The sequence below is a fragment of the Phoca vitulina genome, unplaced genomic scaffold, assembly GCF_004348235.1.
Source record: "Phoca vitulina isolate PV1807 unplaced genomic scaffold, GSC_HSeal_1.0 scaffold19, whole genome shotgun sequence".
Lineage (NCBI taxonomy): Eukaryota > Metazoa > Chordata > Mammalia > Carnivora > Phocidae > Phoca > Phoca vitulina.
In genome coordinates, this window is record NW_022589722.1 from 28965433 (window position 1) to 28992527 (window position 27095).

Sequence of the window (27095 nt, forward strand, 5' to 3'; positions counted from 1 at the left end):
CTCAGTGATTTTAAAAATTGAAAAACTGTCTTCTGCATCCGATAGAAGATCCCCGGGGTCAGGGAAGGTCTGCTCCATTCACCTGTCTCCCCAGCCCCTGCACAGGGGAGGAGCCCAGAAACCCCATCTGGAGTGAATGAGAGGACCTCCCGCCTGCAGGGCAGCGGGAGGGAGAGGGTCCGGGCAAGGGCAAAGAGCTGAGCGGGGGCAGCCGTGGTTAAAGGGCTGGAGTGGTTCAGGAGGAACCACGGGAAGCAGGGTGGGGGGCTTGGCGGGGTGGGCCTCCGGCTGTGGGGAGCTCCCCTCAGCACCTCCCCTCCCCCAGACACGAGGTGGAGGTGAGGCGGGGGCAGTAGAGGTCCCCGCAGGTGCTCTGCTTGGGCACGGCTGTGGGCGCGGACAGGCTGGCTCCTGGCACCCGCTCCTGGCCTCACGTCAGGAACTGAGACGTGCCCGCCCCTGTGGTCCCGTGCCCGGGAGGGAGGCAGTGTGGCCTGACTTTACCCTCTTCTGCCCCAGCTCTGAGGGCATGGGGCCAGGCCTGCTGTGTCGCCTCTGGCTGTGGGGACAGCTGGGACTGTGGGGAGCCCTGGCCGGTCCCCCTGGCATCTGAGTCCACATGTTGCCACTCAGCTCCATGAGCAGGGGCTACAGAAGGGCTTTATTTTCAAATAAACAGGTGGAAGGACTGTTATTTTTGTCAATAATCCCTAGTTTCTTCCCAGCAGAGCAGTTAGGAAGGAGAAGTCATATGCTATCTATTTTTACAGGCTTAAAAAAAGCCCCCCTCGGACTATTTAAAACCACCGGAAACCTCCACTGTCTGTATCGTCACCCACTGGACTTTGGAAGTTCAAGTCCTCTACCCTTCCGCTCATGGCCCCCCAGCCTGGCCTGCTCCCTGGCAAGGTGGGAGGCAGGGGGCCAGAGGCAGGGGGATTTGAAGGGCCAGTCTGGTGCCGAGCGGGCGGCGCTGAGGGGCTGCACCTCCCTCCCTTGCAGGGGGCTCTGGTGGTCCCCTCTACTCCCTGCCCAATGGCCGTGGCTGTTCAGGGCTCCTTTGTCAGGGCTGCAGGGTGGCCCCTTCAGTCTCCAGAGCCCAGCCAGCTCTCACTTCCCCGCTCCCCTCACTTGTTTCCTGAGGGACCCCTAACACCCCAAGCACTGCTGGAGGCACTCAGGAACTCTGTGGGGTGAGTCAGGGAACAAGCGGGAACAGAGCAAGCCCTACCTACTCTCGCTTCCAGAGGCCAGGAGCTCGGCCCGCTCCTGCAAGCTTCTCCCATCCTCCCAGAGCCTCGTTTCTAATTGCAAATGGAGGTCCTTCTGCCTCCCCAGTCCCCCGCTGAGAGCCCCCACCATGTCACTGTCACTCCTCCAGCGACAAGGACACACAGCATCCTCATTTTTCTAACGGTGGCAAGAAGACAATCCCATCCTGGTACAAGGAGACCTGTCCTTCCCAAACCTCCCCGGGTTGTGCTGTTGCCCCAGCTCCGCCAGATGTGGCCACGATGGCGAGGGTGAAGAGATGGCCAAACCAACCCCCCCGGCCCCCCCAGGGCCACGATGAATCACTGTGGGCCCAGGAGGTCCCGCAGCGAAGACACCGTTAGCCTAGTGCAGTGGGCAGCCCTTTTCTTGGACAGAAGGACCCTATCAACGCAGTGTTCCCTTGAACCCTGCTGGGGAGCCCTGGCACGGCCCCCCCGCCCTCACAGGCAGCCCCCGCCCCTGCCCGAGCGGCTCCGCGCTGACCTTTGCACGTCTTCCCGTCGGGCTGCAGCGTGAATCCCACTGGGCAGCTGCACCGCACGCCAGTGGCCGTATCCCTGCAGGTCCGGTCGCAGCCTCCGTTGTTTACCGCACACGTCTCTGGGGGGGAGGGGGGGAAGAGACACAGATGCTCAGTCTCCTCCGACGGCGGCCACCACCTTTCTCCATCTGTGGGGGGGCCACCTGAGACAGGACACCTGAATTTGAGTTCTGGCTGATCCCCTCTAGCTGTGGGCTTCCCTGAGCCTCAGGCTCCCCATCTGTAAAATGGGAGAATGGCACCATTCCTGTGGGGCTGCCGGGGAGGACCCACTTTGATGAAGATGATGGATGGGTAAACGTCTGCACACTAGAGGGCTGTGCTGGTGTAGAGGTCACCGCCAACAGGTCAACGTTGCTGAGATCAGCTTGGCTGGTATTTAGCTGCCCAGGGCCAGATTCCTAAATCTTTGTCCTGTCCAGACTTGGACTCCAAACCCAGACTCGCGGTCCCTGGGGCTCCCAAACTGGTCTCAGAATGGACTGGCTTGTGGCCCTGGCTGTGGAGTTTCCAGGGAGGGGTTCCCCGAGCCCGCACACCATCCATCACCTTGATGAGGCACTCAGCTCAACATCTGTTCTCACTGAGCCATAAGCTAAAGGCGTCTGGTTTTTGTCCACTTGAAGCTTGTCTAGTGTTTTTATTCCCTTTGCAAATTCAAAGGGCCTGGAAAGGCTGGGGCAGAGCCTAGGTCACCGAACCCGTCGTGTGGTGAGAATGATCCTCCCCAGGCCTGGAGAAAGGGCTGGCAGAGCTGGGTCACCAGGGCGCAGGTGGCCCGCACACGGAGGAGCCCATTCCTGGGCCTCTGAGGCTTTCAACCTGGGTTTCTTTCTGAGCATCTGTGTGCTTTGATCTTGCGGGAACTGTGCCTGAGTGGGCTTTCCTCTTCTCTTCAACGTTGGGAGCCAAGGGCCCCATCTTTTATAACCCGAAACCCTTTGCCTGCCTACCTTGGCTTCCTCTGGGCACCTGGCCCTGTGGGCCTTTTCCCTGAAGGTTCCCCCTAACTGGTTTATTCTGTCCTTCTGTGGTGTCTGCATTCCCACAGGAGTGATCACTGAATACGTACCCCAGGAGTCCCTGCTGCTAATTATACCAAATTCATGATGCCTTTCCTTTGAACTTCAATTTGTGTGTACGTGTGTGTGTGTGTGTGGGGGGGTGGGCAGGGCAGGGAGGGGGGAAATTGGGCTTTCCCTTCTGTGTGTGTGTGTGTGAGGGTGCATCCCTGTGATCCTGCCGGGGTGGGGGGGCATAGCAGGTGTCATCCTGAGCATCCTGAGCACAAGGGCTATGGGTGGCAGAGGGCCACTGGCCCTACTTCTCGAGGCTAATGCCCTCACCATGATAGGATGAGCTGTAACTGTGATTGAAAGGCGAGTCTCCCGAGCCTGACTCTTCTCTGTGTGTCTCCACAAATCTTAGCCCTCCAGCTGGGTGTGGGCAGTTTCTGTGAGCCTTCCTGCCTCCGTGTGTGCTGGTCCAGTGGCGTGGAGACCTCCTGCCTGCTAGCATCCCCAGGCCCAGCTCAAAGACCACCTCCACAAGGAGCTTCCCGAGCCCCAGGCGCAGAAAGAAGGCCACCGCCCTTCCCTGCACTGTGTTGGCCTCTGTTAGTGGGAGCCAGGCTCTGACTGGCGTATGGCCCACTCAGGCCCTCTTGGGGCAGTGGAGGCGGGCGGGCCAGGGTGTGAGCGTTGGCCCTGTCGCTCACTGAGTGACCCAGGCAGGCTACCCCTCGGGCTGGACCTCAGCACCCACACCTGGCAGGTGAGGACGACAAGCCTTCCCTCTCGGGCCTGAGGTGAGGATCAAACTCCCCAGGTGAAGTGCCTGGTCTGGGTCCTGGCAGGTTGGAGTTGCTTCGCAGATGGTAGTTTCTCCCTCCTGGACTTCTAACCAGAGCGGAAATCCTGCCTCCCAGCCCCAAATCAAAGAGCCAACGCAGGCCCCAGGTGCCTTTTCAGCCTTTTATGTGGGAGAGCCCCTCTGTGGAGAGGGGCCCGAGGGCCTGCCTGCTCTCCAGGTGCAGGTAGTTAAGCCTCAGGCCCTGGAGAACTGGGGCTGGGGCATAGCCGTGACCTTACTCGGCGACAGTGACGGCGACTGGGCCTCTCTGTGGTAGTGGAGGTGGGGCGTGGCGTGGGCACTGGGGGCTGTGTCCCTGAGAAGTGACCTGGCCAAAGGGGCTCCTGTTGGCCCTTCGCATCCCCGGAGGCCCCGGTGGGACTCGGAATCTCGGCCTTCCAGAGCTGAGGGGCCTTGGCACCCACTGCGCAGGCGGAGGCCAGGAGGGGGCTGGGGTCAGCATGGAGAGTCACGCACTCTCTAGCCTCTCCCTTGCACTGTGCACATGTTTAATCTCCCATGTTGCCCTAGATGATGTTTGGTGCCTAAACTTCAGGTTCTGAGAGAGTGGCTCTGGGCCCCCAGGGAAGGCCCCATGGGCTGTTCTGGGTGCTGACCCCTTCGTCCCGCAGCACTTGGTTATGGCGGGTCATCCGCTCCAGTCCCAACTCAGCCTTCCAAGCCTCACGTCCCCTAGGCTCTTAGCAGCTCTGTGAGGTGGCTCCTGCCCTTTCCACCTCTCTGGCAAGGGCTCCGCCCAGGGTTGTGCGGCTCATAAGTGGCAGAGCCGGTGGGACCTGCTGGGTCTGACTCCAACCCCTCTGACAGCCCCAGCCCCAGGACCCCACAGCGCCAGCAGGTACTATACTCTCCGTATTCCGCCCTGATGCTTCCTGTTCCAGGGCTCCCCGCCTCTGAGCATGCTGCCTCCATCCACCCCCTCGCCTGGGGCCCCCAGGCCTGGTCTTGCTACTTTTTTAGCATCTGATTCTGGCCCCTGCCCTTAACTGCTGCCATTCTGGGTCAGGCGACCAGAGTCCTCCTTAGTGACATTCACAGCCTTGCCATCGGTCCCTCTCTTCCGGACCACTGGCTCACTCTGGGTGAGCGTCCAGGCTCGTGCAATAATGTCAAGAGCCAATACTTACTGAGGCCAGGCCCTGTGCTGAGCGGGGGAAGGGGCAGTGGACTGAGCAACCAGCTACCAGCCTGTCCTCTATGTTGCCTGGGCCACTGCACCTGCCAGGCCCCCAGCATCCCCTCCACAGCACAGGGTTGGTGCTGTGTCATTCTGAGGTTAGCAGATGTACACGGCACAATGCGATATGCACAGAAGGGAGGATGACAAAGTCTACCCAGTCCTTTGGGCTCAAGTGGGGGTTGGGGACTGAAGGCTACAGTTGCAGGACGGGCCAGCCCGGTGGCACTGAGAGCTTTGTCCCTGGGAGCTTCCAAGCAGAGGCTGCCAGGAGCTGTTGAGGGAGCTCCTTGCCTTGGATGGCGATCAGCCTGGGTCCCTCCCCCTGGACCGCTCTCTCCGACTGCCTCAAAAAGCAGCCTTGCCTCTCTGTTTCCCAAGACTAGAGGCCACCCAGGCCTGGTACTGGGCCACCACTGTCTCAGATGCAGAAGCCAGACAGCCTGTCCTCTCCTTTGACTGCAGACTCACCCCGAATGCAAACAGCAAACATGGGCTGGGGACTGCAGTGGTGTTGTCTCTGGCTTTCAGGGTGGGGCATGCAAACGGGGTGCTGCAGGTTGCCCTGTGAGGCCACACCCCATCCAGGAGCCCACGCGGCCAAGGGCGGCTGGAGTCCAGGTGCCATACCTTCGGGGGTGCGAGGGGGAAGAGGGCAAAGCTGAACCCCAGAGTGCTGTCCCAGGGAGCTGAAGACTTTCCTTTTGGACTCCGTGAGCCCTCTAGTCTCTCCAAGAGAGCTACCGGGTCTTTCTAAAGCCTCTCCTCTCCTCCTGGAGGGAACAAAACCTCTCAGGGCACAGCCCTCTACAGCTGACAAAGGATCTTCTCACCCACTGGCCTCACAGCAGCTCCAGAAGCTGGCTTCTTCTGCAGCCAGAGAAACTGAGGCTCAGGGAAGTTCAAGAACTTGTCCAGGCAGGATCAACTACCTACTGTGAGACCCGGTGCAAAATAAAAATGAAAGGCCCTTGCTCAAAAATTAAAAATGTCAAGACAGAGGCAACCGAACACTCAACCACCTGGGGGCCCTCCTGAGGGCAGGGCCTGGGGCACGTGTACGGGTCACACATCGTGGAGCCAGCCCCGTGTCTCAGATCCCTCAGTTATTTGGAGAAGCCAATATTTGGACCCAAGGTTGTGGGACTCCAGACGGATGAGTGAGCCCGACCAAGCCAGAGAGCTAGGTCTTTGTTGGGGGTCCTCCGAGTGCTCACAGTGGGGCAGCGGAGATGGGCGAGGGGGGAGAACTCTTACCGCACGCGGCCAGCCTGGGCATGGGGGGGGTTAAAGTGGGAAGGGGCCTGAGCGTAAACCCCTCCGCAGCAGGTGGGAAAACCCTAGATGTGTCACCAGGCCGGTCTTCGGTCCTTCCCCTGGGGCATTCCTGCTCTGGGCCAGGCCCGCCAGAGGCTCTGGACACAGAGACAGAGCAGATGTGAGCAGGGGAGGCGAGCCCTGGGCTCGGACGGAGGGCTGCTCTTTGAGTTGGTGCTGCCTGTTTGCTCTGCCCTAGGCCCGGGGCAAGGTCGGGCAAGGCCTGTGAAGGACAGTCTCAGCCACAGGGCAGTGGCTGAAACATGAGCTGTGGAGTCAGAAAGTGGGGATGCATACCTGGCCCTGGGACCTCGGGCAAGCCTCTCTACTCCTGGAGCCTGGGCTTCCTGACATGCGACGTAGGGGTGATGGCATTTACCACGGAGTTTGTGCAAGGCCCAGACAAGTGTGGACATCACAGTGCTTTGTGAGTTGTCACAACAGTGACCACACGCTCACTCTCGAACCTCTGCACAGAGAGTCTTAGCACCCGGGCAGTTGCTGACTCATCTGAACTCCTGCTCTGTGTGGGGCAGATATGCCTCAGAGAGTCCCTGGTATTTTGGAGACCTCAGCTTGGTGGGGCAGCGGATGGGTTCACTGCTCTGTCTAAACATCCTTGGTGCTGGGTGGCTGAGAGATAGGACTTGAGCTGGAGACGGGTCTGACACTGACCCAGGCCTCCAGGCCTCAGGGGTTAAGAGTTTATCAGGGGAGGCAGAATAGGGCCCAGACTCTGCCTTTCTCACAGGAGTCCGGGCCCCCTCCCCCAGCTCACCCCATCACATCCAAGCATGGGCTCCACAGATGGCTCCCTTGGCCTAGGCTCGTGCACCCCTCAAGACTCTGGAGGCCCCTCTAAGTTCTCCTGAGCCCTGCTGGCTCTCCCAGGCCCCAGGCTTCTGTTCAGGTGGTTGTCCCCCCTCAGAGACCACTCACTCCCCAGGAAGAGCTGTGTCAGGGGGACCCCATGCCCAGCATAGGACCAATTTCTGCTGAATGATGGGCTGAAAAAACAAGCCTCTGGAGAAATGAGGTGGGGTGAGGTGACCAAGCCCCTGCCCCACGCTGGGCCTGGCAGGGGGAGGGGGCCTAAGATGAACCCGATGGCACAGAGGACCTGTGAGTCTAGCAGCACCAGCCTGTGGCACGGGCACCGGGCGAGGTGGAAGCTCACGCGGGCTGACGGCAGGCTGAGTGGCGTCACCTGGCTGAGAGCGCCCTGACGAGAACTGGACGCGGGTCCAGAGGCCCGAACGCCACACTTAGTCCCGATGCGCTGTGGGACTTTAGGCAAAGCACCCTCCCGTCTCTGGGCTGTGGCTTTCCCCCTGTGGTGTGACTGGGAATCCCAGGCTTGTCTCCAGGGCAGGCATCAGGCCCCGCCCCAGAGGCTCTGAGCTGGTGGCTGAGGTGTGAGCCCCGTGACCCACAGAGACCCTGTCAGCCCAGACATCTGCCCTGTCCCTTGAAGGGACACCCTGGTGGTGGGAGCAGCCCAAAGCTCTTGCTGCAACCTGTCGAGGCCTCAGTCAGGGCTGGCCCACATGCCCTTCTGCCACTAAGATCAACGGAAGCCACTGGGAAGAGGGCTGAGCCACTGGGAAGAGGGCTGAGCCACTGGGAAGAGGGCTGAGCCACTGGCTCTCCCAGCCCAGCCGCGGGATCTCTGACCTTTGATCTCTCCTCCCTCAGCTGATTCCTGAGCCTTCCATGGCTCCTATCACTTTGGGATAAAAGCCACGCTCCCTGGTAGAGCTCTGCACACTGGCCCGGCTCTCCTGCAAGGCCCATCTCTTTGTGCCGGCCCCACTGACCTCTGGGTGGCCCTGTGGCCCGTCACGGGCACTGCCAGCAGGCCGATGTCCCTTACTACTCTGGCACACTGAGGTTGGTGGTCTTCTCGAAGTCCCTTGGGCAGGTGACAAGAGTCAGGCCTCAGGCCGACAGCAGAAGCCGCTTCCCCAGTCACTCAGCAGGGAGTGGGGAACAGGGCTCATCCCTGTCTGCTGCCTGCCCCCCGCTCCTAACCACACCACCTCTCCGCCTCTGCCTGGCACCCCTGCTCTGCCTCAGCCGGCAGATGCCCACTCCTGAGAGCACTCTGCGGAGTGTGGCTCTTGCCCGTGAGGGGAGAGGTGCCACGAGGGCCGGGCGCTGGATGCCTCTGCCCTAGGAGCACCCGCGGCTCCGAGGAAAGCTGGGACCTGGGGGACACGCCGGGGAAGGGGGCAGGGCAGTCGTGGAGGCCAGGACTGCAGCCCCAGCAGGGAAGGGGTCCCAAGCCGGGGTCCGAGGGGAAGTGGGAAAGGAGGCCTTGGAAGCCCCGCTTGGCACCCGGCACTGCTCTGTCACATCGGAGGCCAGCGGACCTCTTGGCCCATGGTTCTCAAAGGGCCAGCCTGGCCGTGAGGCAGCCTTGGTGGGTTCTGGATTCTGCCCTTGTAGCACGTAGGTGGTGACTATGAGACACCCCCGGGCCCTGTGCTGACTCTGGCCCAGCTGTGTGGAAGGAACAGGCCCTCAGGCCCGCACTGCCCCACCAGCTCTGTCTACCTGGGACCCGGCCCTGCTCAGGGCAGTTTGCTGTGTCAGTGGAACTGTCCTCCCGGAGGCGCTGGGCGGGCTCATGGTTTCGGGGCGACACCCTCTCACGGGCCGGCCTGGTGCGTGGGATTTCCACACCGGTGCTCAGAGCGCAGGACCCTTCTGGACCTGAGGGATGGTGCCTCGCAGTCCGTAGCAACAGGGGTGGGGGCCGAGGGCAGAGAAGAGGCTGACCAGCAGTGAGATGAGCAGACCTTGGGGAAGTTTCTTCAACCGAGGTTTTATATTAACGCAGGTGGCAGGAGCAGAGCCATGGCAGCGAGCCTTTTCCTGGCCTCTGGCTTCTGCCTTTGCTCTGGCTACTAAGGGGAGGGGTGCTGAGAGCAGACAAAGTGGGGCTCACAGGCACCCTCTTGTTTGAGGCCATCCTCAGGAGGGAGGGGGTGGGATCATTATGCCCATTCTATAGAAGGCTCATGAAGGCCCAGTTAGTGACCCTTCCTCGGCACTGTCTTGCCCCCTCCACCATGTGGGACCATGGAGGTTTGGGGGTCAGACCCTTCTTCTCAGAACACCCACGACCAGCAGCTAACGCTCCCTGAGCACTCACATGGCAGGCGCTGTGTGTCATCTGCCCACCTTTCCCTAGAGGGAGTGTGGGGTGGCATCGTGGGAAGAGCAGGCCTGTGTGACACTGGGTCAGCCGCTCATCCCTGGCCTCAGTCTCCTCATCTGTAACCTGAAGGGCACCCTTGCAAGTTGCTGGGAACATTTCCATGTCCAGGTACAAAAAGACTCAGCCCAGAGGCTGCTCAACAGAGGGGAGCCTTGTTCCAGATTCCTGACGGCTGTTGGGATTCAGGGAAAGATAGGTCAGAGGACAGCCTGGGGCCAAGGGAGGCAATGTCCAGCATCCATACACCCCTATTCCCCCTCCTACCCTGTGACTTCCTGGGGCCAGTGAAACTGGCACATGGGTCCTGCCTTCCCTCTCAGAGCTCTGGCCTGTGAGTGGGCAGACCTCATGGAAGGGTCCAGATTGCAGGTGCCTGGATGGCCTCTGAAAGGCACTTGTTCACCTTGCTGGTTCCTTAGGCCCCCTTTCCTATGGCACCACCACCTCTGACCTGACCAGGGTCAGGCAGGCCCCAGGCTTCTTGCCTCATGGCCTGGGCCCAGCATTCCAAGCACCCTAGGAAAGCTCCAATGGCCTGGGCAGGAGAAGGTGGAAAGAAAGAATGGAATGTGGCTGGGCAGTGCCATGAGCCACATGTAGGCCAGGCGTCCCACATCAAGCATCTCATCCAAGCTGCTTCAGAGTAGAGCCCCCTTTTGGCAAAAGAGAAGACCAAGGCTCAGAGACGTGAGGTGCCCCCAGCCTGGAAATGATGCTAGTCATTGGGGAAGTCAGGACAGAGCCCAGGTCTGGCTCCAGAGACTGGGCCTGGACAACAAACTGGAAAGAATCACCGTTAGCAAAACTCCAATCAAGTGCCTCTAAGAACAAATGCATAGTTCTTCAAACAAAGATACAGCCTGGCTGAGCAACCTGGAACCACCCCAACTTCCTTGGGACAGACCCAGAAGTCTCGCTGCAGGAAGCCCTGACCTCTGGCTACTCCTCGGTCAAGAGTCAGCCGACACCCGGTCTGCAGCCAGCACTGGGCCCTCCCTTGCTCCGAGCCACCCAGCCACCCTGGAGGCAACGGTGGGCCTGAGGAGCGGACGGAGCAGGCAGCAAGGAAGGCTGGACCATCGCCTGCCCAGGTGCCTGGGACGGGAGGGGAGCCGTGGGCGGCTGACTGGGGCTCTTGGTCACTTTCGCTGTTTCTGCACACGGGGGCTCCTCTGAAGAGTGCAGATGAACAAAAGATCCCATTGGTAAAATAAAGATGCCCCGGGCTCTGGGGTGCCTTCCATCTGTGGTTTGGAGTTTAAGCTCCAGGACCCTCCTGAGTGTGTCAGGGCAAGGAGCCACGTCAACCAGTAAACACATCAGGAAGTGGGCCATTAGGGGGCAAGGGGCATTGGGGTCACATCCCGAAGGGCTTTGGGACCCATCTGGACCAAATCCTGAGGGGCCAAAAAACCTAGGGAAGGGTGAAGGCAGGACAGGGAGGGGGCTGGGGTCAGGGTGTTGAGGCCTGGAAGGAGCATGTGGGGGTCAAGTGTGCCCAGCTGCCAGTGAGACGGGGTGGCATGAGCAGCTGGGGGGGGGGCCACCTCCTACCTGAGGGGCTCCCCTCAGATAGGCTGTGTTGGTAGGAAGCTTCTGCGGCGGTGTAGGGCAGGGGCTGTGTGGGAGAGCAGGCTCCAGGACTAAGTCACAGGGAGGCTTGCAGAGAGTGCCCTGCCACAAACCAGGAGGCGTTTCGCACAAAGCCTGGGAGCTGGGCCAACAACTGAGAACCGCCCATGATGCTTCTATAGGCCACTCTGACTGAGGAAGCACTTGCCCAAGGACCACTGTCCCAGCCGACCCTTGTCACAGCCCCAGAGGCTGGAGAAACACGAGTTGCCTTTCTTTAAGTCCTGACAGGGGAAGGGACTTACCAAGGCCATCCGGGGGGAGGGAGCAGCAGGGCAGGCCAGGTGTTCCCATGCCCAGTTCACTGGTCCAAGCACGGCCTCCCCCAGGGAAGCCACGAACACCCGCCTCTGAAGAGCCCCGTGACCCTGGCTAACGCCTCACCTCCCCGAGCTGGGCCACCTCTGCCAGGCGATGAGGATGGCACTCTGTCCGTCAGTCCTCAGGGGTCACCCCAGCTGCCCGTCTGACCACATCGCGCTCTCTGTAACACGTCTGCGCTCCCCGCCTCTGCCTCCGGCTGCCTGAGCACGCACCGGCTTCACGCCTTAGGGTTCTCTACTGGCAGCCGCGCCCCCAAACCCCCCGTCTGCTGCAAGTTCTGAAACCCAACTGGGCCTGAGCCCACATTTCTTGCTCGGTTCTCCCTGAGCCCACCACTCAGACAGCAGCAGGGCCCCCCCTCCCCATCTGCGGGGCCTGGGGGAGTGCTTGCCTGCACTGCCCTGTGTGCAGGGGGAGGACACACATCACCCGCACCTGTCCCCCTGCCCTCATTCTGGGGGCTGAGAAAGTGGTGTTTGGAAGTATGCCTTGTGTTAGCTGTGCCCCCCGAGGGGACACCTCGCCTGGTTTTTATACTTCATGAGATGAGCATACAGACTGGCTAGAAGCAGATTCAAATTTCATCTGGGGCCCAGAGAGAGGGGAAAGCTGTAAGGCCCCAGGCTCCAAAGGAAGCCAAGGGGCTAATGGGGGAGTGCTCGGGGCCTCTTCAGGGCAGGGGCAGGACTGCTCCCTCCAGCCAGGCTTGGCCCTTGGCACCAGGAACCCCAGTTCTGCCCAGACTCCCTGGGAGGCTGGGGGTGAGTCATGCCCCGCTAAGCATGCCCCGCTAAGCTGAAGTTCTCATCTGGGCCAGTCAATGAATGCCCTGCCCCCTCTTGTCTGACAAGCCCTGCCTAGCACCCTGCCTCCACCCTACACTCTCCCACTCAACTACTTACCCAAGTCACCGTGACCCACCTCCTTCCACCAGGCCTTAGGGCATATGTGGGGTGAGTGTGTGTTGTGTGTGTGTGGGGCTAAACCGAGGGCAGGAGCTCAGGACCCCAGCTGGGGTCCCGGCTGACTACAGGCCAGGCACATCTGGTACCAGTTCATGGACAGGGGTGAAGTCTGACTACCCTGGTTCTTCCTGCATGAGAGCCCAGTGCCTGGAGCTTGGCGCAAGGTCTGCCCAGCCCTTCCCTCTGGCCGGCCTCCTGCTGAGCACCTGGCCTGGGAAACTGCCCTGTCTCATCACCTCCCTTGTCTCAGATCTGCCGGAGCCCCTCCCCACTGCCAGGCTTGCCCAGGGTTCTGGATCTGGGTCTGCCCCCTTTCTCTCCCAGCTGGACACCTGCCTGTGGGAACGGCGAGCAGCGAGGCCCCACTCTACCCCAGGCACGTCCTCCAGGAAGCCTTTGTTCACGCTCTGTGCCAACCAGCCTTCCCCGTGCTCCTGCTCTGGGCCAGGCCCTGTGCTGTGCCCCCGGGGGCCATCAGAGCTGGCACAGACTTGGCCTCTGCCCCAAGTAGGGGAGTCCCAGGCTTGGGACAAAAGAAGGTGCTGGTGGAGGAGGGGCAAGAAGCGGGGATAGGGGTGGCAAGGAGAGGCTAGTTAGGTGTGGATGAGCCTTTGCCAGGTAGAAGTGTGTCAGATGGCACCTGGTGAATAGTGGGCATGGCCCGGATGGGAAGCTGCACGTGCGGGACTTCTAGGAGGGGGATTTCAGGAGGTGACTGATGCATGGGTCTGGAACCAGGGCTGGTGGGGGGGGGGTGGCCTGGGAGGTTGGGGAAATCAGGAGAGGCCCAGGGACCCTGGAGATGGTGGCTGTAGAGAAGAGGTGGCAGGTGGGCAGCCCCTGGGGAAACAGAGGAGCGGGGAGCCAGAGAGAAGGAGTGTGAGTGTGTGGACATGAGCCAGACCTCTCAGGGGGTTGTATGGTTAAATGGGGCTGGGGAAAGCACGGGGCTCAGTCTGCAACCCCCAAATGTCGCCACGACCACAACTGCTCTGCTTTCCCTGGTCCTCCCCGGCCTTCCAGGTCTCCAGCCCCTCGGCCCCCTTCCTGGAACTTTCTCAGCGGCTCCCCTGTCTGCCGGGCCCCTCCACAGTTTCACACCACCCCCTGGGAGCCCCGCTAGGTGAGAGTGTTATGGGATCATGCTGACTCAGGAAGGGAAGCCTGGCTCACAGGTGGAGAGGTGTCGGGAGATGGGCAGGTGTCAGCTGTGGGAATGCAGGGGGGAGTTCCTAGTACCTTTTTGGGCCTCTGTGTCCTCATCTGTAAAATGGGAATTGCTTTAGTGCTAACCCTCAGGGTGGCTGGGAGGTGAGTGAAGGCTGGGACAGAGCAAGGCCCAGAGAAGCTGGGGTTCTAGGCTAATGATTGCTGTACTCACCGGACCTGGAGCACCTGGCTCCCCTGGGCTCAGGGGGGCCCCTAAGTGGGCAGGCTGTGAGGACAGATTCCAGCCAGGAGGGCTGATGCACCTCAAGCTACTCGGCTCCTGACTTAGGGCCCTGGGCTTGGGAGTCCACAGACCCCAGACCCTGGTGCAGACCACTGTGAGGAGGAAGAGTCCTCCAGAGACAGCGGGCAGATGTGCACTGAGGCTGCCTGAGGAAGTGGTGGGCACCCACTCTGGGGGGGCCTGCGGAGGTGAGGACCAGCGCATCCCACACTGCCAGCCCCCACCTGTGCCTGGAGATGCGTGGACCGGAACAAGCCAGTGAAGAGGGAGGACGTGGGCTCTGCCTCTGGAGCTCACAGCAGCCAGCCTGGGAGGTTCCTTCCAGACCAAGCTTGAGGGTCGAGAGACTAACAGCCCCCTAAAATGTCCTTGTCTTAGTGCCCCATGACGCTATGTGACAAAAGGGACTCAACAGATGTGATTAAATTAAGACCCTTGAGATGGGTGCTTGTCCTGGATCATCTGGGTGGGCCCAATGTGGTCATAAGAGTCCTTAAAAGTGGAGGAGGGAGGTCAGAGAAAGAGAGCCTGATGGAAGCAGGGTCAGAGAGATACAATGCTGCTGGCTTTGAAGACAGGAAGAGGCCCCAAACCAAGGAATATGGGTGGTTCTAGAAGCTTCTAGAGCTTCCAGAAAAAATGCAGTCCTTGCTCACACCTTGATTTTAGCCCAGTGAGTCCCAAGTCCAACTTCTGACCTGCCAGAAGATGGTGCATTCCTGCTGTTGTAAGGCACTAAGATTGTGGTACCCTGTTAGCAGCAAGAGGAAGCTAACACAGCATCCATCCCACGCACACTGTGGGAAAGGGACTGACTGAACACTTGGGTTGACAAGAACGACCCACAACGTCTCGTCAGTCTTGCTAGGAGTGGGGTCCCAGGGGCCCGTGGTAAACTTAGCTGGGTACTCAGGGGTTTTGCACAAGTCAGCCAGATACTTGAAATTTATCACTCCAACCCTCAAATCCAAATATTTTAACTGATTTTAACATAAATCGAAGATCTGTTACATAGTTTGAGTCTCTTTAAAGAAAACGGAACTGCCCCTGTTCTTAGCCTGTGTTCAGTGACTGGGGGTAATTATAAATGGCAATGGCTGGGTGCAGCTGAGACCCCAAGGCTGGGGCAGGGCCACTTAGCCCTGAATGGCCCCCAGCTGCTCTGCTACAGGCCCCCACCCTCTCTGTGACATGGAACAGGGGGTGTCACCCTGGGCCTGCAGGACCAGTCTGTCGCTGATGTGGTCACGATGGAGAATGACGAGGATGGCGTGAGCTCATGGGGCCTCTTGGGGCAGCAAGCGCCACCCTGCGCTCACTCGGTCTCATCCTACCCACCCTAAAAACAAGCCCTATTGGCACAGGAGATAACCGGCATCTCAGGGATAGAAGACACCTGCCAGGACATCTCAGCCACCGGGTGACTGCAGCACACATGCCCTGGCTCTGGCGGAACCCTGTACCGTGACTTCCACGGGCACTGCTCATAGTAGACTGTTCCAGGGCATTCGAGCCCCGCCCTCCCTCACTCGTCACTTGTCTCTGCCCTCTGATGAGGAGCTGGCCAGTGCAGCAGTCGAGGGGGCACAGACTCTGGAGCTGGCCAGCCCAGGGTCTGACCTTGCCGTCAAACTCCTCAGGGTCTTGCCTTCCTCATCTGCTTCTCTCCTGGGCCCCAGAACCAGGTCCTTCCCCCTCTGCCAGTCCTACCCCATCCCCTCCAAGGACCTAAAAGAGGGCTCATGTGGCCCACCAGCCACAGGATCCACTGAGATCAACTGCCTGTGCCCCCTCCCACAGGCCACCGATGCTGACCCAACTCTGGTTCCCCACACCGTCTAGGTGACTCTCTCCATGCAGGGCTGGGCTCCGAATGCGATGCCCCAGTTGTGCTCTGACCAGCACAGGGCACAACGGGGATGGTCACCTCTCTCATTCTCCATACCTTGCCTCTATTAATATAGCCTGGGAGCAGCCATCCTCACCAAAGGCTACTAGTTAGAGCCTGAAGTCCAATCGGATCCCAAGTCTGTACCACATGGGCTGCTCTCAGAGGAGACAGGTGCTAAGAATTATGAGCTGTTGAGGGAGGGGTTCACCAGTGCTGTGGGTGGTGCCTTTCATGGAAGCCTCTGAGGATGGTTGCTTAGCTCCGGGCGTGGGGCCTTGTCCGTGCTATGAGTGTTGTAGAGAGACCAGAGGAGGGACAGGTTTTTTTCTGCCTGTGGGGCAGGATAGGCTCTAAAGGGATGCTTGAGGGGATTTCTATAATCAGAGAAGTGGGAATTCAGGGCAGGCCAACCATCATCCTTTTCCTTGGCCCCTTCCAAGCCCCCCAATCTGCTCCCCCAACTCTGCCTGCCAAACCTGGGGTGAAGGTACCTGTATTCTCAGTTCATCTCTTCTCACCTCCCTGACCCCGCTCCAGGCTATTACCCATTGACTCTAATTAGAAAAAACAAGTCCACAGCTCTTTCTCCACCTCACCACCCACCCGCTTGACGCCGGTTCAGCTCAGCCGCTTCTGCCATCACCCTCCTGCTGAGAGGGGTACAGGGCCTCGGGGGGCCCAGTTCCTGCTCCTGCCCTGCTCTGGAACTCTGCTCTTGGGCAGCAGTACCCACCTCTCCCAGTAAGTGAGGCTGAGGGGCCTCAGCGTGGCCTCAGAGCACCAGCAAGCAGCTCTTAGGCTCCCACCACCCACCTCCAGCCACCTGACTCACACCTTCCAGGATGGTGGCGGGCACGCCTGCCTACTGAAGCCTTCAAGCCTGCTCCTTGGCCATTTCCAGTCCTTCCCAGGCCAACCCAGACAGCCCAAGTCAACATGACAGCCCTGTCCTGAGAACTTGTGGAGAGGGGGCTTCCAGACAAACCTTGTCCCATCTGCCTGTGTGACCAGAGGTGAATCTTCCAGACTCTCTGGACCTCAGTGTTCTCGTTTGAGAAACGGGGCTATGCCTGTCCTGCCCAGCATGGACTTCACGCTGCACAGAGCACCATCAGCCAGCCCCGATCTCCTTTGCTCCTCAAAGCCCCACCGGGGAGGATGGGCTTCAAGCCTATTCCCCAGCATGAAAGGCCATATCCCTCCCGTGGCCCCACTTACATCTCCCTTTTATCTAGGTGCCTGGACTCCTCTGAGGTCCATTTGAGGACCACAAAAGTAGGCGACCTCTCCGGGACCCTGTGGTTCTGACCTCCATGGTCCTGTGACCCTAACACAGCCATGACCTTAGGGCTAAGCTCAGCTGTGCAGGGTAGTATGTGACCGTGGACAAGCCAGGGCACCCCGATGAGCCTGTTTCCTCCTCCAGGACATGGGAAATGTACCACCTGGCCCCACAGCTCCCAAGGCTGGTATAATCCACCAGACTGCCACAAAGAAGGTTGTGAAAATCCCAAACCTCCCTACAGCTGTGCTCCGGAGGCCTGGGCAGCTGGCACCTCCGAGGGGCCAGCAAGCGCAGAACCGAAGAACTAGGGCAGACTTGCTCTGTGTTTCTACAGACTGAGAGCAGCCATCTCCCCCTCCTTCTCTTTCCTCACCCTGCCCAGGGTCAGCCACACCCGCAGGCCTCCCAAGCCACCCCGAGCAGCACCAGGGGTTTCTGGGCAAGCCTCCCTAGAACCTGGACCCAGCCCAGGGCCAGCGTCTGGAGTGGAGCCCACATCACACCTGCCCTGCTCCCCCCCTCGGAGGCAAGCGGGTGCCTGAAGTGGGACCAGGGAAAAGTGGGCCAAGGTTGCCCACTGACGCCCACCTCAGGCTGGGTCATTCACCGAGTCAGGAGCCTTGGGACCAGAAGGGGAGGAATGAAGCTTGTTTTCCCCGGGGCCTGCCGGATGGCCTTAACAGTCCTCTCGTCTCTGGGTAGACTTCCCAACTATAAAGCGAGTCCTGAACCTGGATGTGGCTTCCCTCCTTCGCAAGGAGCCGGAGAGGGGCCGTGCTGCCTGAATCCCTGCTCTACGCTAACGCCCCCACCCCCTTCGCTTCCGGGCCTCCGTGTTGCCTCGCTGGTCCCGCGCAGGTACTGCAAGCAGAGGGGTTCAGCGCAAACGTCTCGCCCGCAGAGGCCGCTAGCCATTGGCTCTGGGGCCTTCGCCACACACACACACACACACACACACACACACACACACACACACACACAGACACGTGTTTGATGAAGGGTATAAACTGTAACAGGGAAAAAGTTCCCACCTGGAGCGGAGCCCGCCCCCCCCACTCACACGCGGCACGGGTGACCACGCACGCGGGCACACCGCACAGACAGCCCCCCCACGCACACCCCACGTGCCGGCACGCACGCACGCACGCACACCCGCGCGCCACCACGCTCGCACGCACACACGTACAGCCGCGCGCCGACACGCACGCGCGCACGCACAGCCCGACACAGCAGCACGCGCATGCGCACACACGCGGACAAAGGCGCGAGCACAACAAAGGAAGTGGAAGAAAAGTGTTACCCATGAGGAGCCGCCGTTTCACCCGCTTGTCCACATCAGCTACTGACGTGGCATTGAACTGAGAGCGCTCAATTGCAGCCTCATCCTTCTCTAAAACACAAGTAAGGGACAAACACGGAGCCGGTGGTTAATGACAGCCCACTTCCCGCGGCCCAAGACAGTCAGCCTCTCGGCGTGGCGCGCACACAGCCAACACAGCATGCCGGGCCGGGCGTCTGCGCCGAGGGGCGAATCCCGGGAGCCTCCAAGGTGGCGTGTTCGGGGCGGGAGGCAGCAGGGGTGGGGGGTGCAGAGCGGGGGACGACCACACAAGGGCACAGGTGGGACCCAGGGCCCAGCTGCGAACAGAGAGGTGGCGGCTGAGGTCAGAGTGGACAGACCCAGCTGCGGGCTGGGGCGTGGGGCACAGAAGCACACACACCACCTCAGCGCGCAGGGAGGCATCAGTGACTGCAGACGCCCCCCGCTCAGGCTGGGGAGGCAGGCACAGGACAAGGCACAGGACAAAGGGACAGGGCCACAAGGTCCGGTGATGGCTGTGCCTGGACAGCAGACGCCCTGTGTCAAGGGCAGGAAAGTGTGTCAAACACTCATGCAAAGTTAAGAACAAAACAACAGAGAACAAACACACACAACAATGGATCCAGTCGAACAGACAGAAAAAACGGGGGCTCGAGTTGGGCAGCGCTGGTTGCCTGCTTGTCTATAGAGGACTAGAGCGAGACATTCAAGTGCTTGACAAGGGGCTGCACAGATGGGTCAGTCATTTTAGGAGCGTGCGGAGAGGCGGGCGGGCGGCCGGGGAGCATTCTGGCCGCTGGGCAAGACGTTTGGCCAAGATGCTGTCCGTGGAGGAGCAGGTGAGGTTAGCTGTTTGGCGGCCCTCTGCTCAGTGGAGACGTGCGCTCCCGAGGGGGGAACCTGAGCAGCAGTAAGCAGAGGCAGAAGGAAGGTTCTCCTGGCCAGCAGAGGGCAATGGCCCAGGAGCTGGGTCTGGAAGAGGGTTTCTAAGGGGAGGGGAGGGGAGGAGGGGGTGAGGGAGGTTAGGTTAGAAAGTAGATCCAAGCAGGGACCTTCACATGCAGCAGACACTAAAAGATAAAAAAAATGAGAAGGGACGAGTCAGGTGGACAAAGACAAGATGTGTTAGACGAGGCTGGGTGTGTGTCTGGCCGGCAGCTGTCTGCACCGGTCCCGTGGCCGGCAGGGGCGGCTGCACTGCAGACACAAACAGCGAGGGAGACCCAGCAGACGAGACAGGAAGGGGCCGGTGGGCCTGGGAGGCCCCCGGCAGGACAGTGGAGACAGGGAGAGAGGTGGGAGAGGAGGTTCTAGATGGGATCAGGCTGCAATAGAGACACTGGTCTGAGACCAGGTTTTGCTTTGGAAAAAAAAAAAAAATTTTTTTTTTTTGGTTGTTTGGTTTGGTTTGGCTTTTGGCTCTGAAAATAATTAATGAACGTCAGTTATCAGACAAGACAGGCAATCAGGGACCATCACCAGAAAAGCAGGAGGAATGAGATAAAATGAAACCAAAACGGCCGTCTGAGAGGAGACCACACAGAGGAAGGGGAGAACCACGCGGGCAGCAGCTCCCGGGACGACAGCCGGGACTAGGCTGAGACGCTGGTGGCCTGCCTGGGCCCTGGCACCCCCGCCCTGCTCCCTGAAGTACCAGGGAGCAGTCACAGGGACAGAATGCGACAGCAAACTCTGGTTTCACAGCTTTGCTTGCTTGCCACCCCTTTTTTGTCACTTGAAAGTCCCTCCAGAAATATCTTCAGAGTCGGTAATAAGAGATGGGGCCCCCCATTAAAAAGAATAAATATGGTCACTGACTGTGGGCTTCTGAAGTTGGCCGACATGGAAAAGAAAGAGAGCAGAGGATGAACAAAGTTGGATGGGTACCAACTTTGAAATTCTTCTTTTTCTCAGTTGAAAGATCTGTTATTTTGAGTGGGTAAAGAAGCTACTACTGATTATGGTATGAGGTAACCACAGATATTCTAGCTTCCTCCTGCAAATAAGGACCAGGAGGAAGGAGGTGACCAAAACTCAAATTGAGACTCCATGGGACAGGTGAGATGACAGAAGGGGCATCGCTGAGAAGGGACTCTAGCTGGAAGAAGAAGTCTGGTGAGAACCCCATTAGCTCAGGAGTGGAAAGCAGTTAAGAACACCCAGAGCCCCTTGGGATTCTTCCATCCAGTCTCCCCTGGTGTAGACTATGAAGACTTAAAGCCGCTTTCTGAGAAAACCTCTTGGTTTTCCAGACTGGCGGTCAGCTCATGTTGCTAATGGGGCTGATGTGCAGGTTAAATGGATGTGCCATGTGTCCCCAAATCGGGAAGAAACCCCTATGCTTTAAAAACAGAAGCTGCCCTCCTTAGGCACACACCCCCTCCTCCTCCCCCACAGACCACCCCCCATGTTGAGGATGAGGACCCGCAGAAAACCCACAGTGACAGGAAGCAGAGATGCTTGGTCCGGGGTGGCTGGATGGCCCTGGATGAGTCTCTACAGAAGGCTTCCCCTGGGGATGTCTGCCAGCCCCATTAGTACCGTGGGGCCCTCCTTTTCTTGTTCCCTTAACTTCCTTCTTGGAAACTGGGACATGGTGGGGTGGTGCTGGGGTGCTGGACAAGCTCAGGGCCGCGGGGGGGGCCCTGGGGGGGGGTGGCGCAGGGTGCCAGCGCGTGGCAGAGCTGCGTACTTACCGATGCACGTCCGACCGTCTGAGTGGAGGGCGTACTTCTGGTGGCAGCCACACATGGGTCCCGTGTCCGTGTCCTCACAGGTGTGCTGGCAGCCTCCGTTTCCATAGTTACAGGTTACTAGTTAGGCCCAAAGTGTACATACGTGTGTATAAAAGGAATGACAACAAAGATGATTAGTTTATCGGTGTTGGTGGTTTCTCTTAAGGGACAGGGAGCAAAGTGACGGCATAAGATAATCAGTGAATAGGTGCACATTTCCCTGGACTTCAGCCCCTCCAAGGTCTCGGATGGAATGGCTCGCTCTCTAGGTGGGAATTGGGATGAGAGGAGAATGGACCTGGGTCATGTGGGCTTCAAAAAGGGCTGGCACCAGCTGACAGACTCAGATGGTGTCAGGTGAAGAAAGGGATAGGATAGATCATTTTCTCCCTCCTCCGTCCCAGCGACACTTAGAAACTGTCTTAATGGGACAAATGTCTGTTAATGGCAGGCGTCCTCTACAAGGTGGGGGAGGGTGGCAGTGGGCCCGTGCTGAGGGGGACACTCATTCAGTTCTTGCATCACTTGCTCTTTTCTGCCTGGGTCTTGGGCACGTGGAAGGGTATCCCCGCAGAAATCTAGTCTGTCCTAGTCCCAGCAGCCATCTCAACCTCTATCCCCTCAGAGCCTGGATCCTCCCAAGGCAACGTCCAAACAGACGGAACCTGTGCAAATTAATGCTAGCTCACGTGCACTTTGGAAAATGACCTTTTATTTAAAGATGTTGCATAGTTTACAGTGTCTATGGCCTGGAGGAGCCGGCGCCCTGCAGCCCAGAATCTTAAAATGTTTTACAGCATCAGCAACCTGGGTTGGCTGAAAGGGGGCTAAACAAAAAGGAGACAGTCTGAAGAAGGAAAAATGATAAATTCAAGTTTATTTAAAAGGAAACTACTCGTTACCACATTTTAGGGTGAGAGGTATTGCTAAAGGAGTTCCCAGATCTCTATGGGAGGGGTTCTTGCAGCCCCTGCTTTACTCAGCTTGCAAGACGACCCTAAAGTTGCTCAAAGATGCAAAAATAAATCTCAGACCAACCCAGTCGAAAATTCCGAATTGGCAGTTGGGATTAATGATGTTCTATCAGGTTGACCCATGAGTAGGGCTGGTTCCAGAGGGAAGAGACCGGGTGGCAGCTCCTGGAGATGGATCCCAAGCATTCCGGAACTGAGTCCCGCAGCTGCCTCTCCCAGGTAGTACTCTCCCCAGGGGCACAGCACACGGCCTCCGGGGCGTCCGTCCCGAGTGATGGTGGTGGCCCTGTCAGCCTGGACACATGCCAGCTGAGGAGGACATGAAGAGAGTGGTCCTGCTCAGTGTCCCCGACGCTGTCCTCGCAACCAGAGAGAGGCTCTACTGGGCTGCCTCTTCCACAGGGAGCTAATATCCCATCCGCAGGAGGGGCCTGGCTTCCGGGACGACCTTTCAAGGACCTGCAGAACTGCTTCAGGATGCATAGCTCCCTCTGGCCCTTTCTCCAGAGGAGCATCTCTTCTCTCAGTTTTCCCGGGGAGCCTGGTGGCCTGCAGTCACAACAGCTTCTCTCTCTGCCTAGGAAGAGCCCTAGGGAAGCCAAGGGTAAAGACTGCCATGGATCTCAGGAGAGGGCAGAGCCCAGGCATAGCCCTGCCTTGGCCTGGACATCATGTGCCTTTCCAGACCGAGAAAAGCCCCACTTCAGACTGGGCAGAGGTGGAGTGGTGAGGAGGCCGTGAGAACACTGCAGATAGTTCTTTCCAAGCTCTGGGCTCCTGGCAATGGGCCGTGTCCTACAAGTGACTCTAAGGAGGATGCAGGGCTGTCTGAGGCAACCTGAGGGAGGGCCATGCTTAGGGTCCCACACCCCCCACACGGGGGTTTGCACATCTCATGGACCCCAAGGGCCGAGCTCATGAGCACCTAGAGAGCCTCCGGCTTATGCATGATAATAGTACTGCTGCTGAGCTCTGGGATGACCAAGAAAGGATGGAGAAAACCTCTGGCCCTGGAGTGGGTCCTGGACTCTGGAGAGTTGAAAGAGTTTGGTGCAGAGGCCCTGTGGTCCTGCCGATCCACAGAGGCTGGCTAGGCCAGGCCTCAGCCCCCACCCGAAATCCAGATCTAGAATTTCCTAAACCTCAACTGGCCTCCAGGGCTAGACGGAGAGCCGCAGAGCCAATGTCACACGAACTCCATGTTGACCGCACGGCTGGAACCAAAGCTGACGGGAGGGACAGCTACCTGTGCAGTCCCTTCGCAGGAGGGCTGCAGTGTGCTCACCCGCTCCTTGGCCCCGGGGTTGGTATCTGATTCTCCACACAGCTCGGCGATACCCAGCTGCCGAGCCGAGGGGGTGGGGCTGCCGTTTCTTTCACCAGCAAACATTCGGGGCAAGGGCTTAGTTATTCTCTGTCGGGGGCGGTAGGGGGGCTTCGCTGCTCACAGAGAGCCCTGCCTTGTCCCTGACCTCTCAGATCAGGTTGGCGCCTCGGGAGATGTTCTCTGAGCAAACTGCCCCCTTGCAGCACTCATCCCAGATGGGCCGGTCAGTCCCAGCCACTGCCTACACCCCGCTCAGGGCTTGGCCAGTCTTGCTGAGTGAAGGAACACTCTTCACTTGTGGCTGAGCCTGACAACAAGCCTGCCCACCCCACGCATGCTTGTCCTTGGCCGTTGTCCGGAGGACTGGGAAAGCTGGAGTTCTTCATTTTCTGTTCTGAAGGGCGCCAGGTGGCAGCAGGTTTCTCCGTAGCAACAGGAATCGTCTGATGTAGAGGACCAGAGGGCCTGGCTGGAGTCCTGGGGCTGGAGCTGGGCACTTGCCCGTGGAGACCGCATACACGTTTATCTGTGTGATCCCACGGGAAAGCCCAGGAACAAAGAGGAAGGCTGCCTACATCTCAGAACATACCTGGCCAGAAGGAAGCATCTTCACTTTGGGGAGTGGACGGATCATGAGTGTGGGGGCTGGAGCATGAGCTCCGTGGAGACGGGCTGTGTCTAGTGCATGTGGGTCCCCAAGATCTTGGTGACTGAGGAGAGCATGGATTGGGGAAGGTGTGGCAGGAGCCCAGAGGAAGCTGATGACAACCGAGACAATCAAAGACCAAGGATGAGCCGGTGACGCCCAGCTGTTTCTTCTCCACAGAATGAAGGATGGAAAGCAAGGCCCTTTTCTTCGTGAGAGCTGGGCAGCCCAGTCTCTCATTTCAGGGGCGAGGTCGGGGCTGCTTTCTCTACTGGAAGTTGGATTCGGACTCCTCCACACCATTTCTCTGCATCAGAAAGCGGCCTGGAATGAAGTCCTTGTCTCTGGCCAGACGTGGGCAGGGCTCACACCCGTCTCCCTCAGCTCTTTATTCGCATAAGCCAACCGGGCGCCACTACAGGTAGCCCAGCCGCCCAGTGAGCCGGGGCCGCCCCCACCCCTCCCCACGCAGCTGCTGGGAGCTGGGTCTGAAGCTCTTAAGGACTGTGAGTGTGTTCAGCCCTGGTCCTACTTCGTTTGCTGGCTCCCACTCCTGGGGAGCTGGATGACCACATTAAGAGGTTGCCTAACACCCGAGCCCTGCAGGCTGACCTCCAGGCTGGTCCTGGATGGTACCTTTGGCCAGAGGCCTCATTCAACCCAGATCTCACGGGGCATCACCATTTACGGTGGGCCCTGCAGGGGCGGACTGTAAAGTTCTGATCTTTGATCCTGGAAATAAGGTCAGCACAGGCTGGGCTGGGGCTCCCCGTCCCCGCCCCAACCCAGCTCCTTTCCTTTTTTCTACCACCCTGTTTTACCAAGGGCTGCCCTGCTCCACCAAGAAGCCCGAGCTTGTAGGCCTCTGTGCCACAGCCCTGCATACCCGCTGGAGAGTCCAGGCTCGGCCTGTGGGGCTCTGGGGTCGGGGTTAAGGTAAGCACCGCAGGGCTGCTAGGCACGGTCCTGCTCTGGGGCTGTGGGTACTGGAATGCCGGGTTGGGCTAACGCCATGTCTGGAGTTCACGGCCCCCGTCCCTCATGCCTCCCCAGGCTTCTTCGGGGACCTTGCCCTTTCTCTCCAGCCCCAGGGGCTGAGAGACCTCCCTGGGCAACGTCCAGCAGACTGGACAGACCCCCTCCCCCGCCCCCCATAAAGCAATGGCAGGAGACGCGTGGGGATGTCTGACCCATTAGCCTCCATCTACCTACGTGTGCAGTCCTTCTGGTTTTGGGCAAGGTCAAAGCCGGGCCTGCAGTCACAGGCCACCCCACCTTTGGGCGTCTCCCGGCAGATGTGGGCACAGCCGTGGTCTTTGTTCATGCAGTTCATACCCTCTGGGAAGAGACAGACGAGAGAGGGGTAGGGGACCGGGGGGAGGGAAGAGAGAGATTTCAGGCCAAAGAGAGGCGGCCCATAAAATGTCACCGTCAAACGCACTGTTCTTGGGCTGCTGTTAGCATGCACACCACCCCCCACGCCGGGGTGCACACCTAGCCGTCCGCGGGGGGAGCTCTCGGGGAGAAACCAAGGACGCCGTGCGCAGGTCTAGAACCAGGCCTCGCTCTGAGAAGAGCACTGTGAAGGACTCCAGGGGACCCACGGAAGAAGCGTCCCTGCCCTCGGTCAGCTCACAGAACCCAGTACAGCTCAGGGCCTTAGACCGTTTCCTCACCAGGGCAGGTGGGGGCGGCATGGGCACCTTTCCGGCTGCACAGGGATGGCCCGTGCCCCACGAAGGCAGGCGGAGACTTTGGTTTCAGGCTGGGCCCAGAGGGGAGCGCTGACGGGTCAGGGGCTGGGCGGGTGGGCAGCAGCCCTAAGCAAACGTGCCCTGGCGGGCCTGCACTTGTTTCCTGGGAGGCCCTGTTCCCGCACAGCCACCTCTCACTGCGTCCCTGCACAGAGGCTCGTCCTCAGCAGCCCCACAGCCATGCCCTGAACTACACGCCACCCCCCCATCCCCCGGCAGCCCGAGGGGGTCTCTTTCTGTCCCTGGTCACTGCAGTGCTCCCAGGATCCGTGGAATCTTCACTCCCAAATGCAGAGCCCTGCGCGACCTGCTGCTGGCCTTCTCCCCCACCCGCACACCCCTGAGCCCCATGCAGACTGTTCCAGGTCCAGGAACACACGTGTCCCATTTCCAACATCTTAGCTCGGGATTCTTGCTGGTTGGCACGTTTCCTTTTAAAGGAAAATGTCTGCCAACCTCTGGTACCTTGTTCTGTGAAGCCTGATCTAGAAGGGCAGCCAGCAGCAGCTCTCCTTGCTGGTTGGGAGGCCTCAGAAAGGGGAGACTGCCCCAGGATGCCAGGGCTGGGCCGCCCCACTGCCGCTAGTGTCCCCACCCTCTAGCTGCAGTGGGCTGTTTTATCTGGAGCCCTGCTCATCTTGCCCTTGCTTAGCAGGCCCTTCCAGCTTGTTTTTTGGGCCAGGTTCAGAAGCCCTGTCCCTCACAAGGCCGGCTGTTCCCTGTCTCCTCTCCTCCCAGGCTCCCTGAGACTCTACTGTGGCACCAAACGCTAGGCAGCGGCAATGTTCTGGGCCCCTCGCCCCTATAAAGGCAAGCACCCCCTTCAGAGGTTGGGACGCCGGGGTTAAGACACCTGCCCAAAGGCCCATGGGGCACTGAGAGGCACCACCAGGACTTGGACCAGGACCTCAGACTACAAACCCGTCCCGCTCCTGCCGCAGAGGCCTTGTGGAATGCAGAGCTGGGCTGCCCTGGGGACCATGCACATCGAGTCTCCAGAGGCCCGGCCTCCAGTCCGTGCACGCTGAGGATTACACCGAAATGTGCTCTGAGGGCTCTGGCAGGATGGGGACAATGAGGGTCCCCTGGGCGGGCCGTGTGCCTCTCTCCTCAGTCACTCCTAGTTCCTGGGACACCCCACCCCCCACCCCAAGAGACTTGATCTTCCCTCCCTGATTGCCTGGAGTGGCTCAGACCCCCTTCAGATGACCCCAGTTGATATTTATCTTCCTGGTGATTTGTGAGGAGTTTCCAGAATTTATGAGGTCATCAGGGGTCAAGTGAGAGGTTGTAGGTCACAAGTCCATCAAGAGGCTAAAGGCAGATGAAAGGAAGAGCTGCTGACCGCCCACACGGCGCCCTGAGACCTTACTTCCGTGTCCG

At 59.4% G+C, this 27095-nt stretch overlaps 1 protein-coding gene across 2 annotated transcripts in view; it reads right to left on the reverse strand.

Moving 5' to 3' along the window:
- Positions 1 to 27095, reverse strand: part of SCUBE1 (signal peptide, CUB domain and EGF like domain containing 1) — a 141576-nt gene that overhangs the window by 38456 nt on the left and 76025 nt on the right. Inside the window, exons 5-8 of one of the 2 annotated variants that reach the window (XM_032416308.1) lie at positions 25171 to 25296; positions 20973 to 21089; positions 18256 to 18345; positions 1759 to 1875 (exon numbers count right to left, since the gene is read on the reverse strand). In XM_032416308.1, the coding sequence (XP_032272199.1) occupies positions 1759 to 1875; positions 18256 to 18345; positions 20973 to 21089; positions 25171 to 25296 (450 nt within the window). The remainder of the gene's footprint in view (positions 1 to 1758; positions 1876 to 18255; positions 18346 to 20972; positions 21090 to 25170; positions 25297 to 27095) is intronic. The other variant, XM_032416309.1, reaches the window with a different exon arrangement.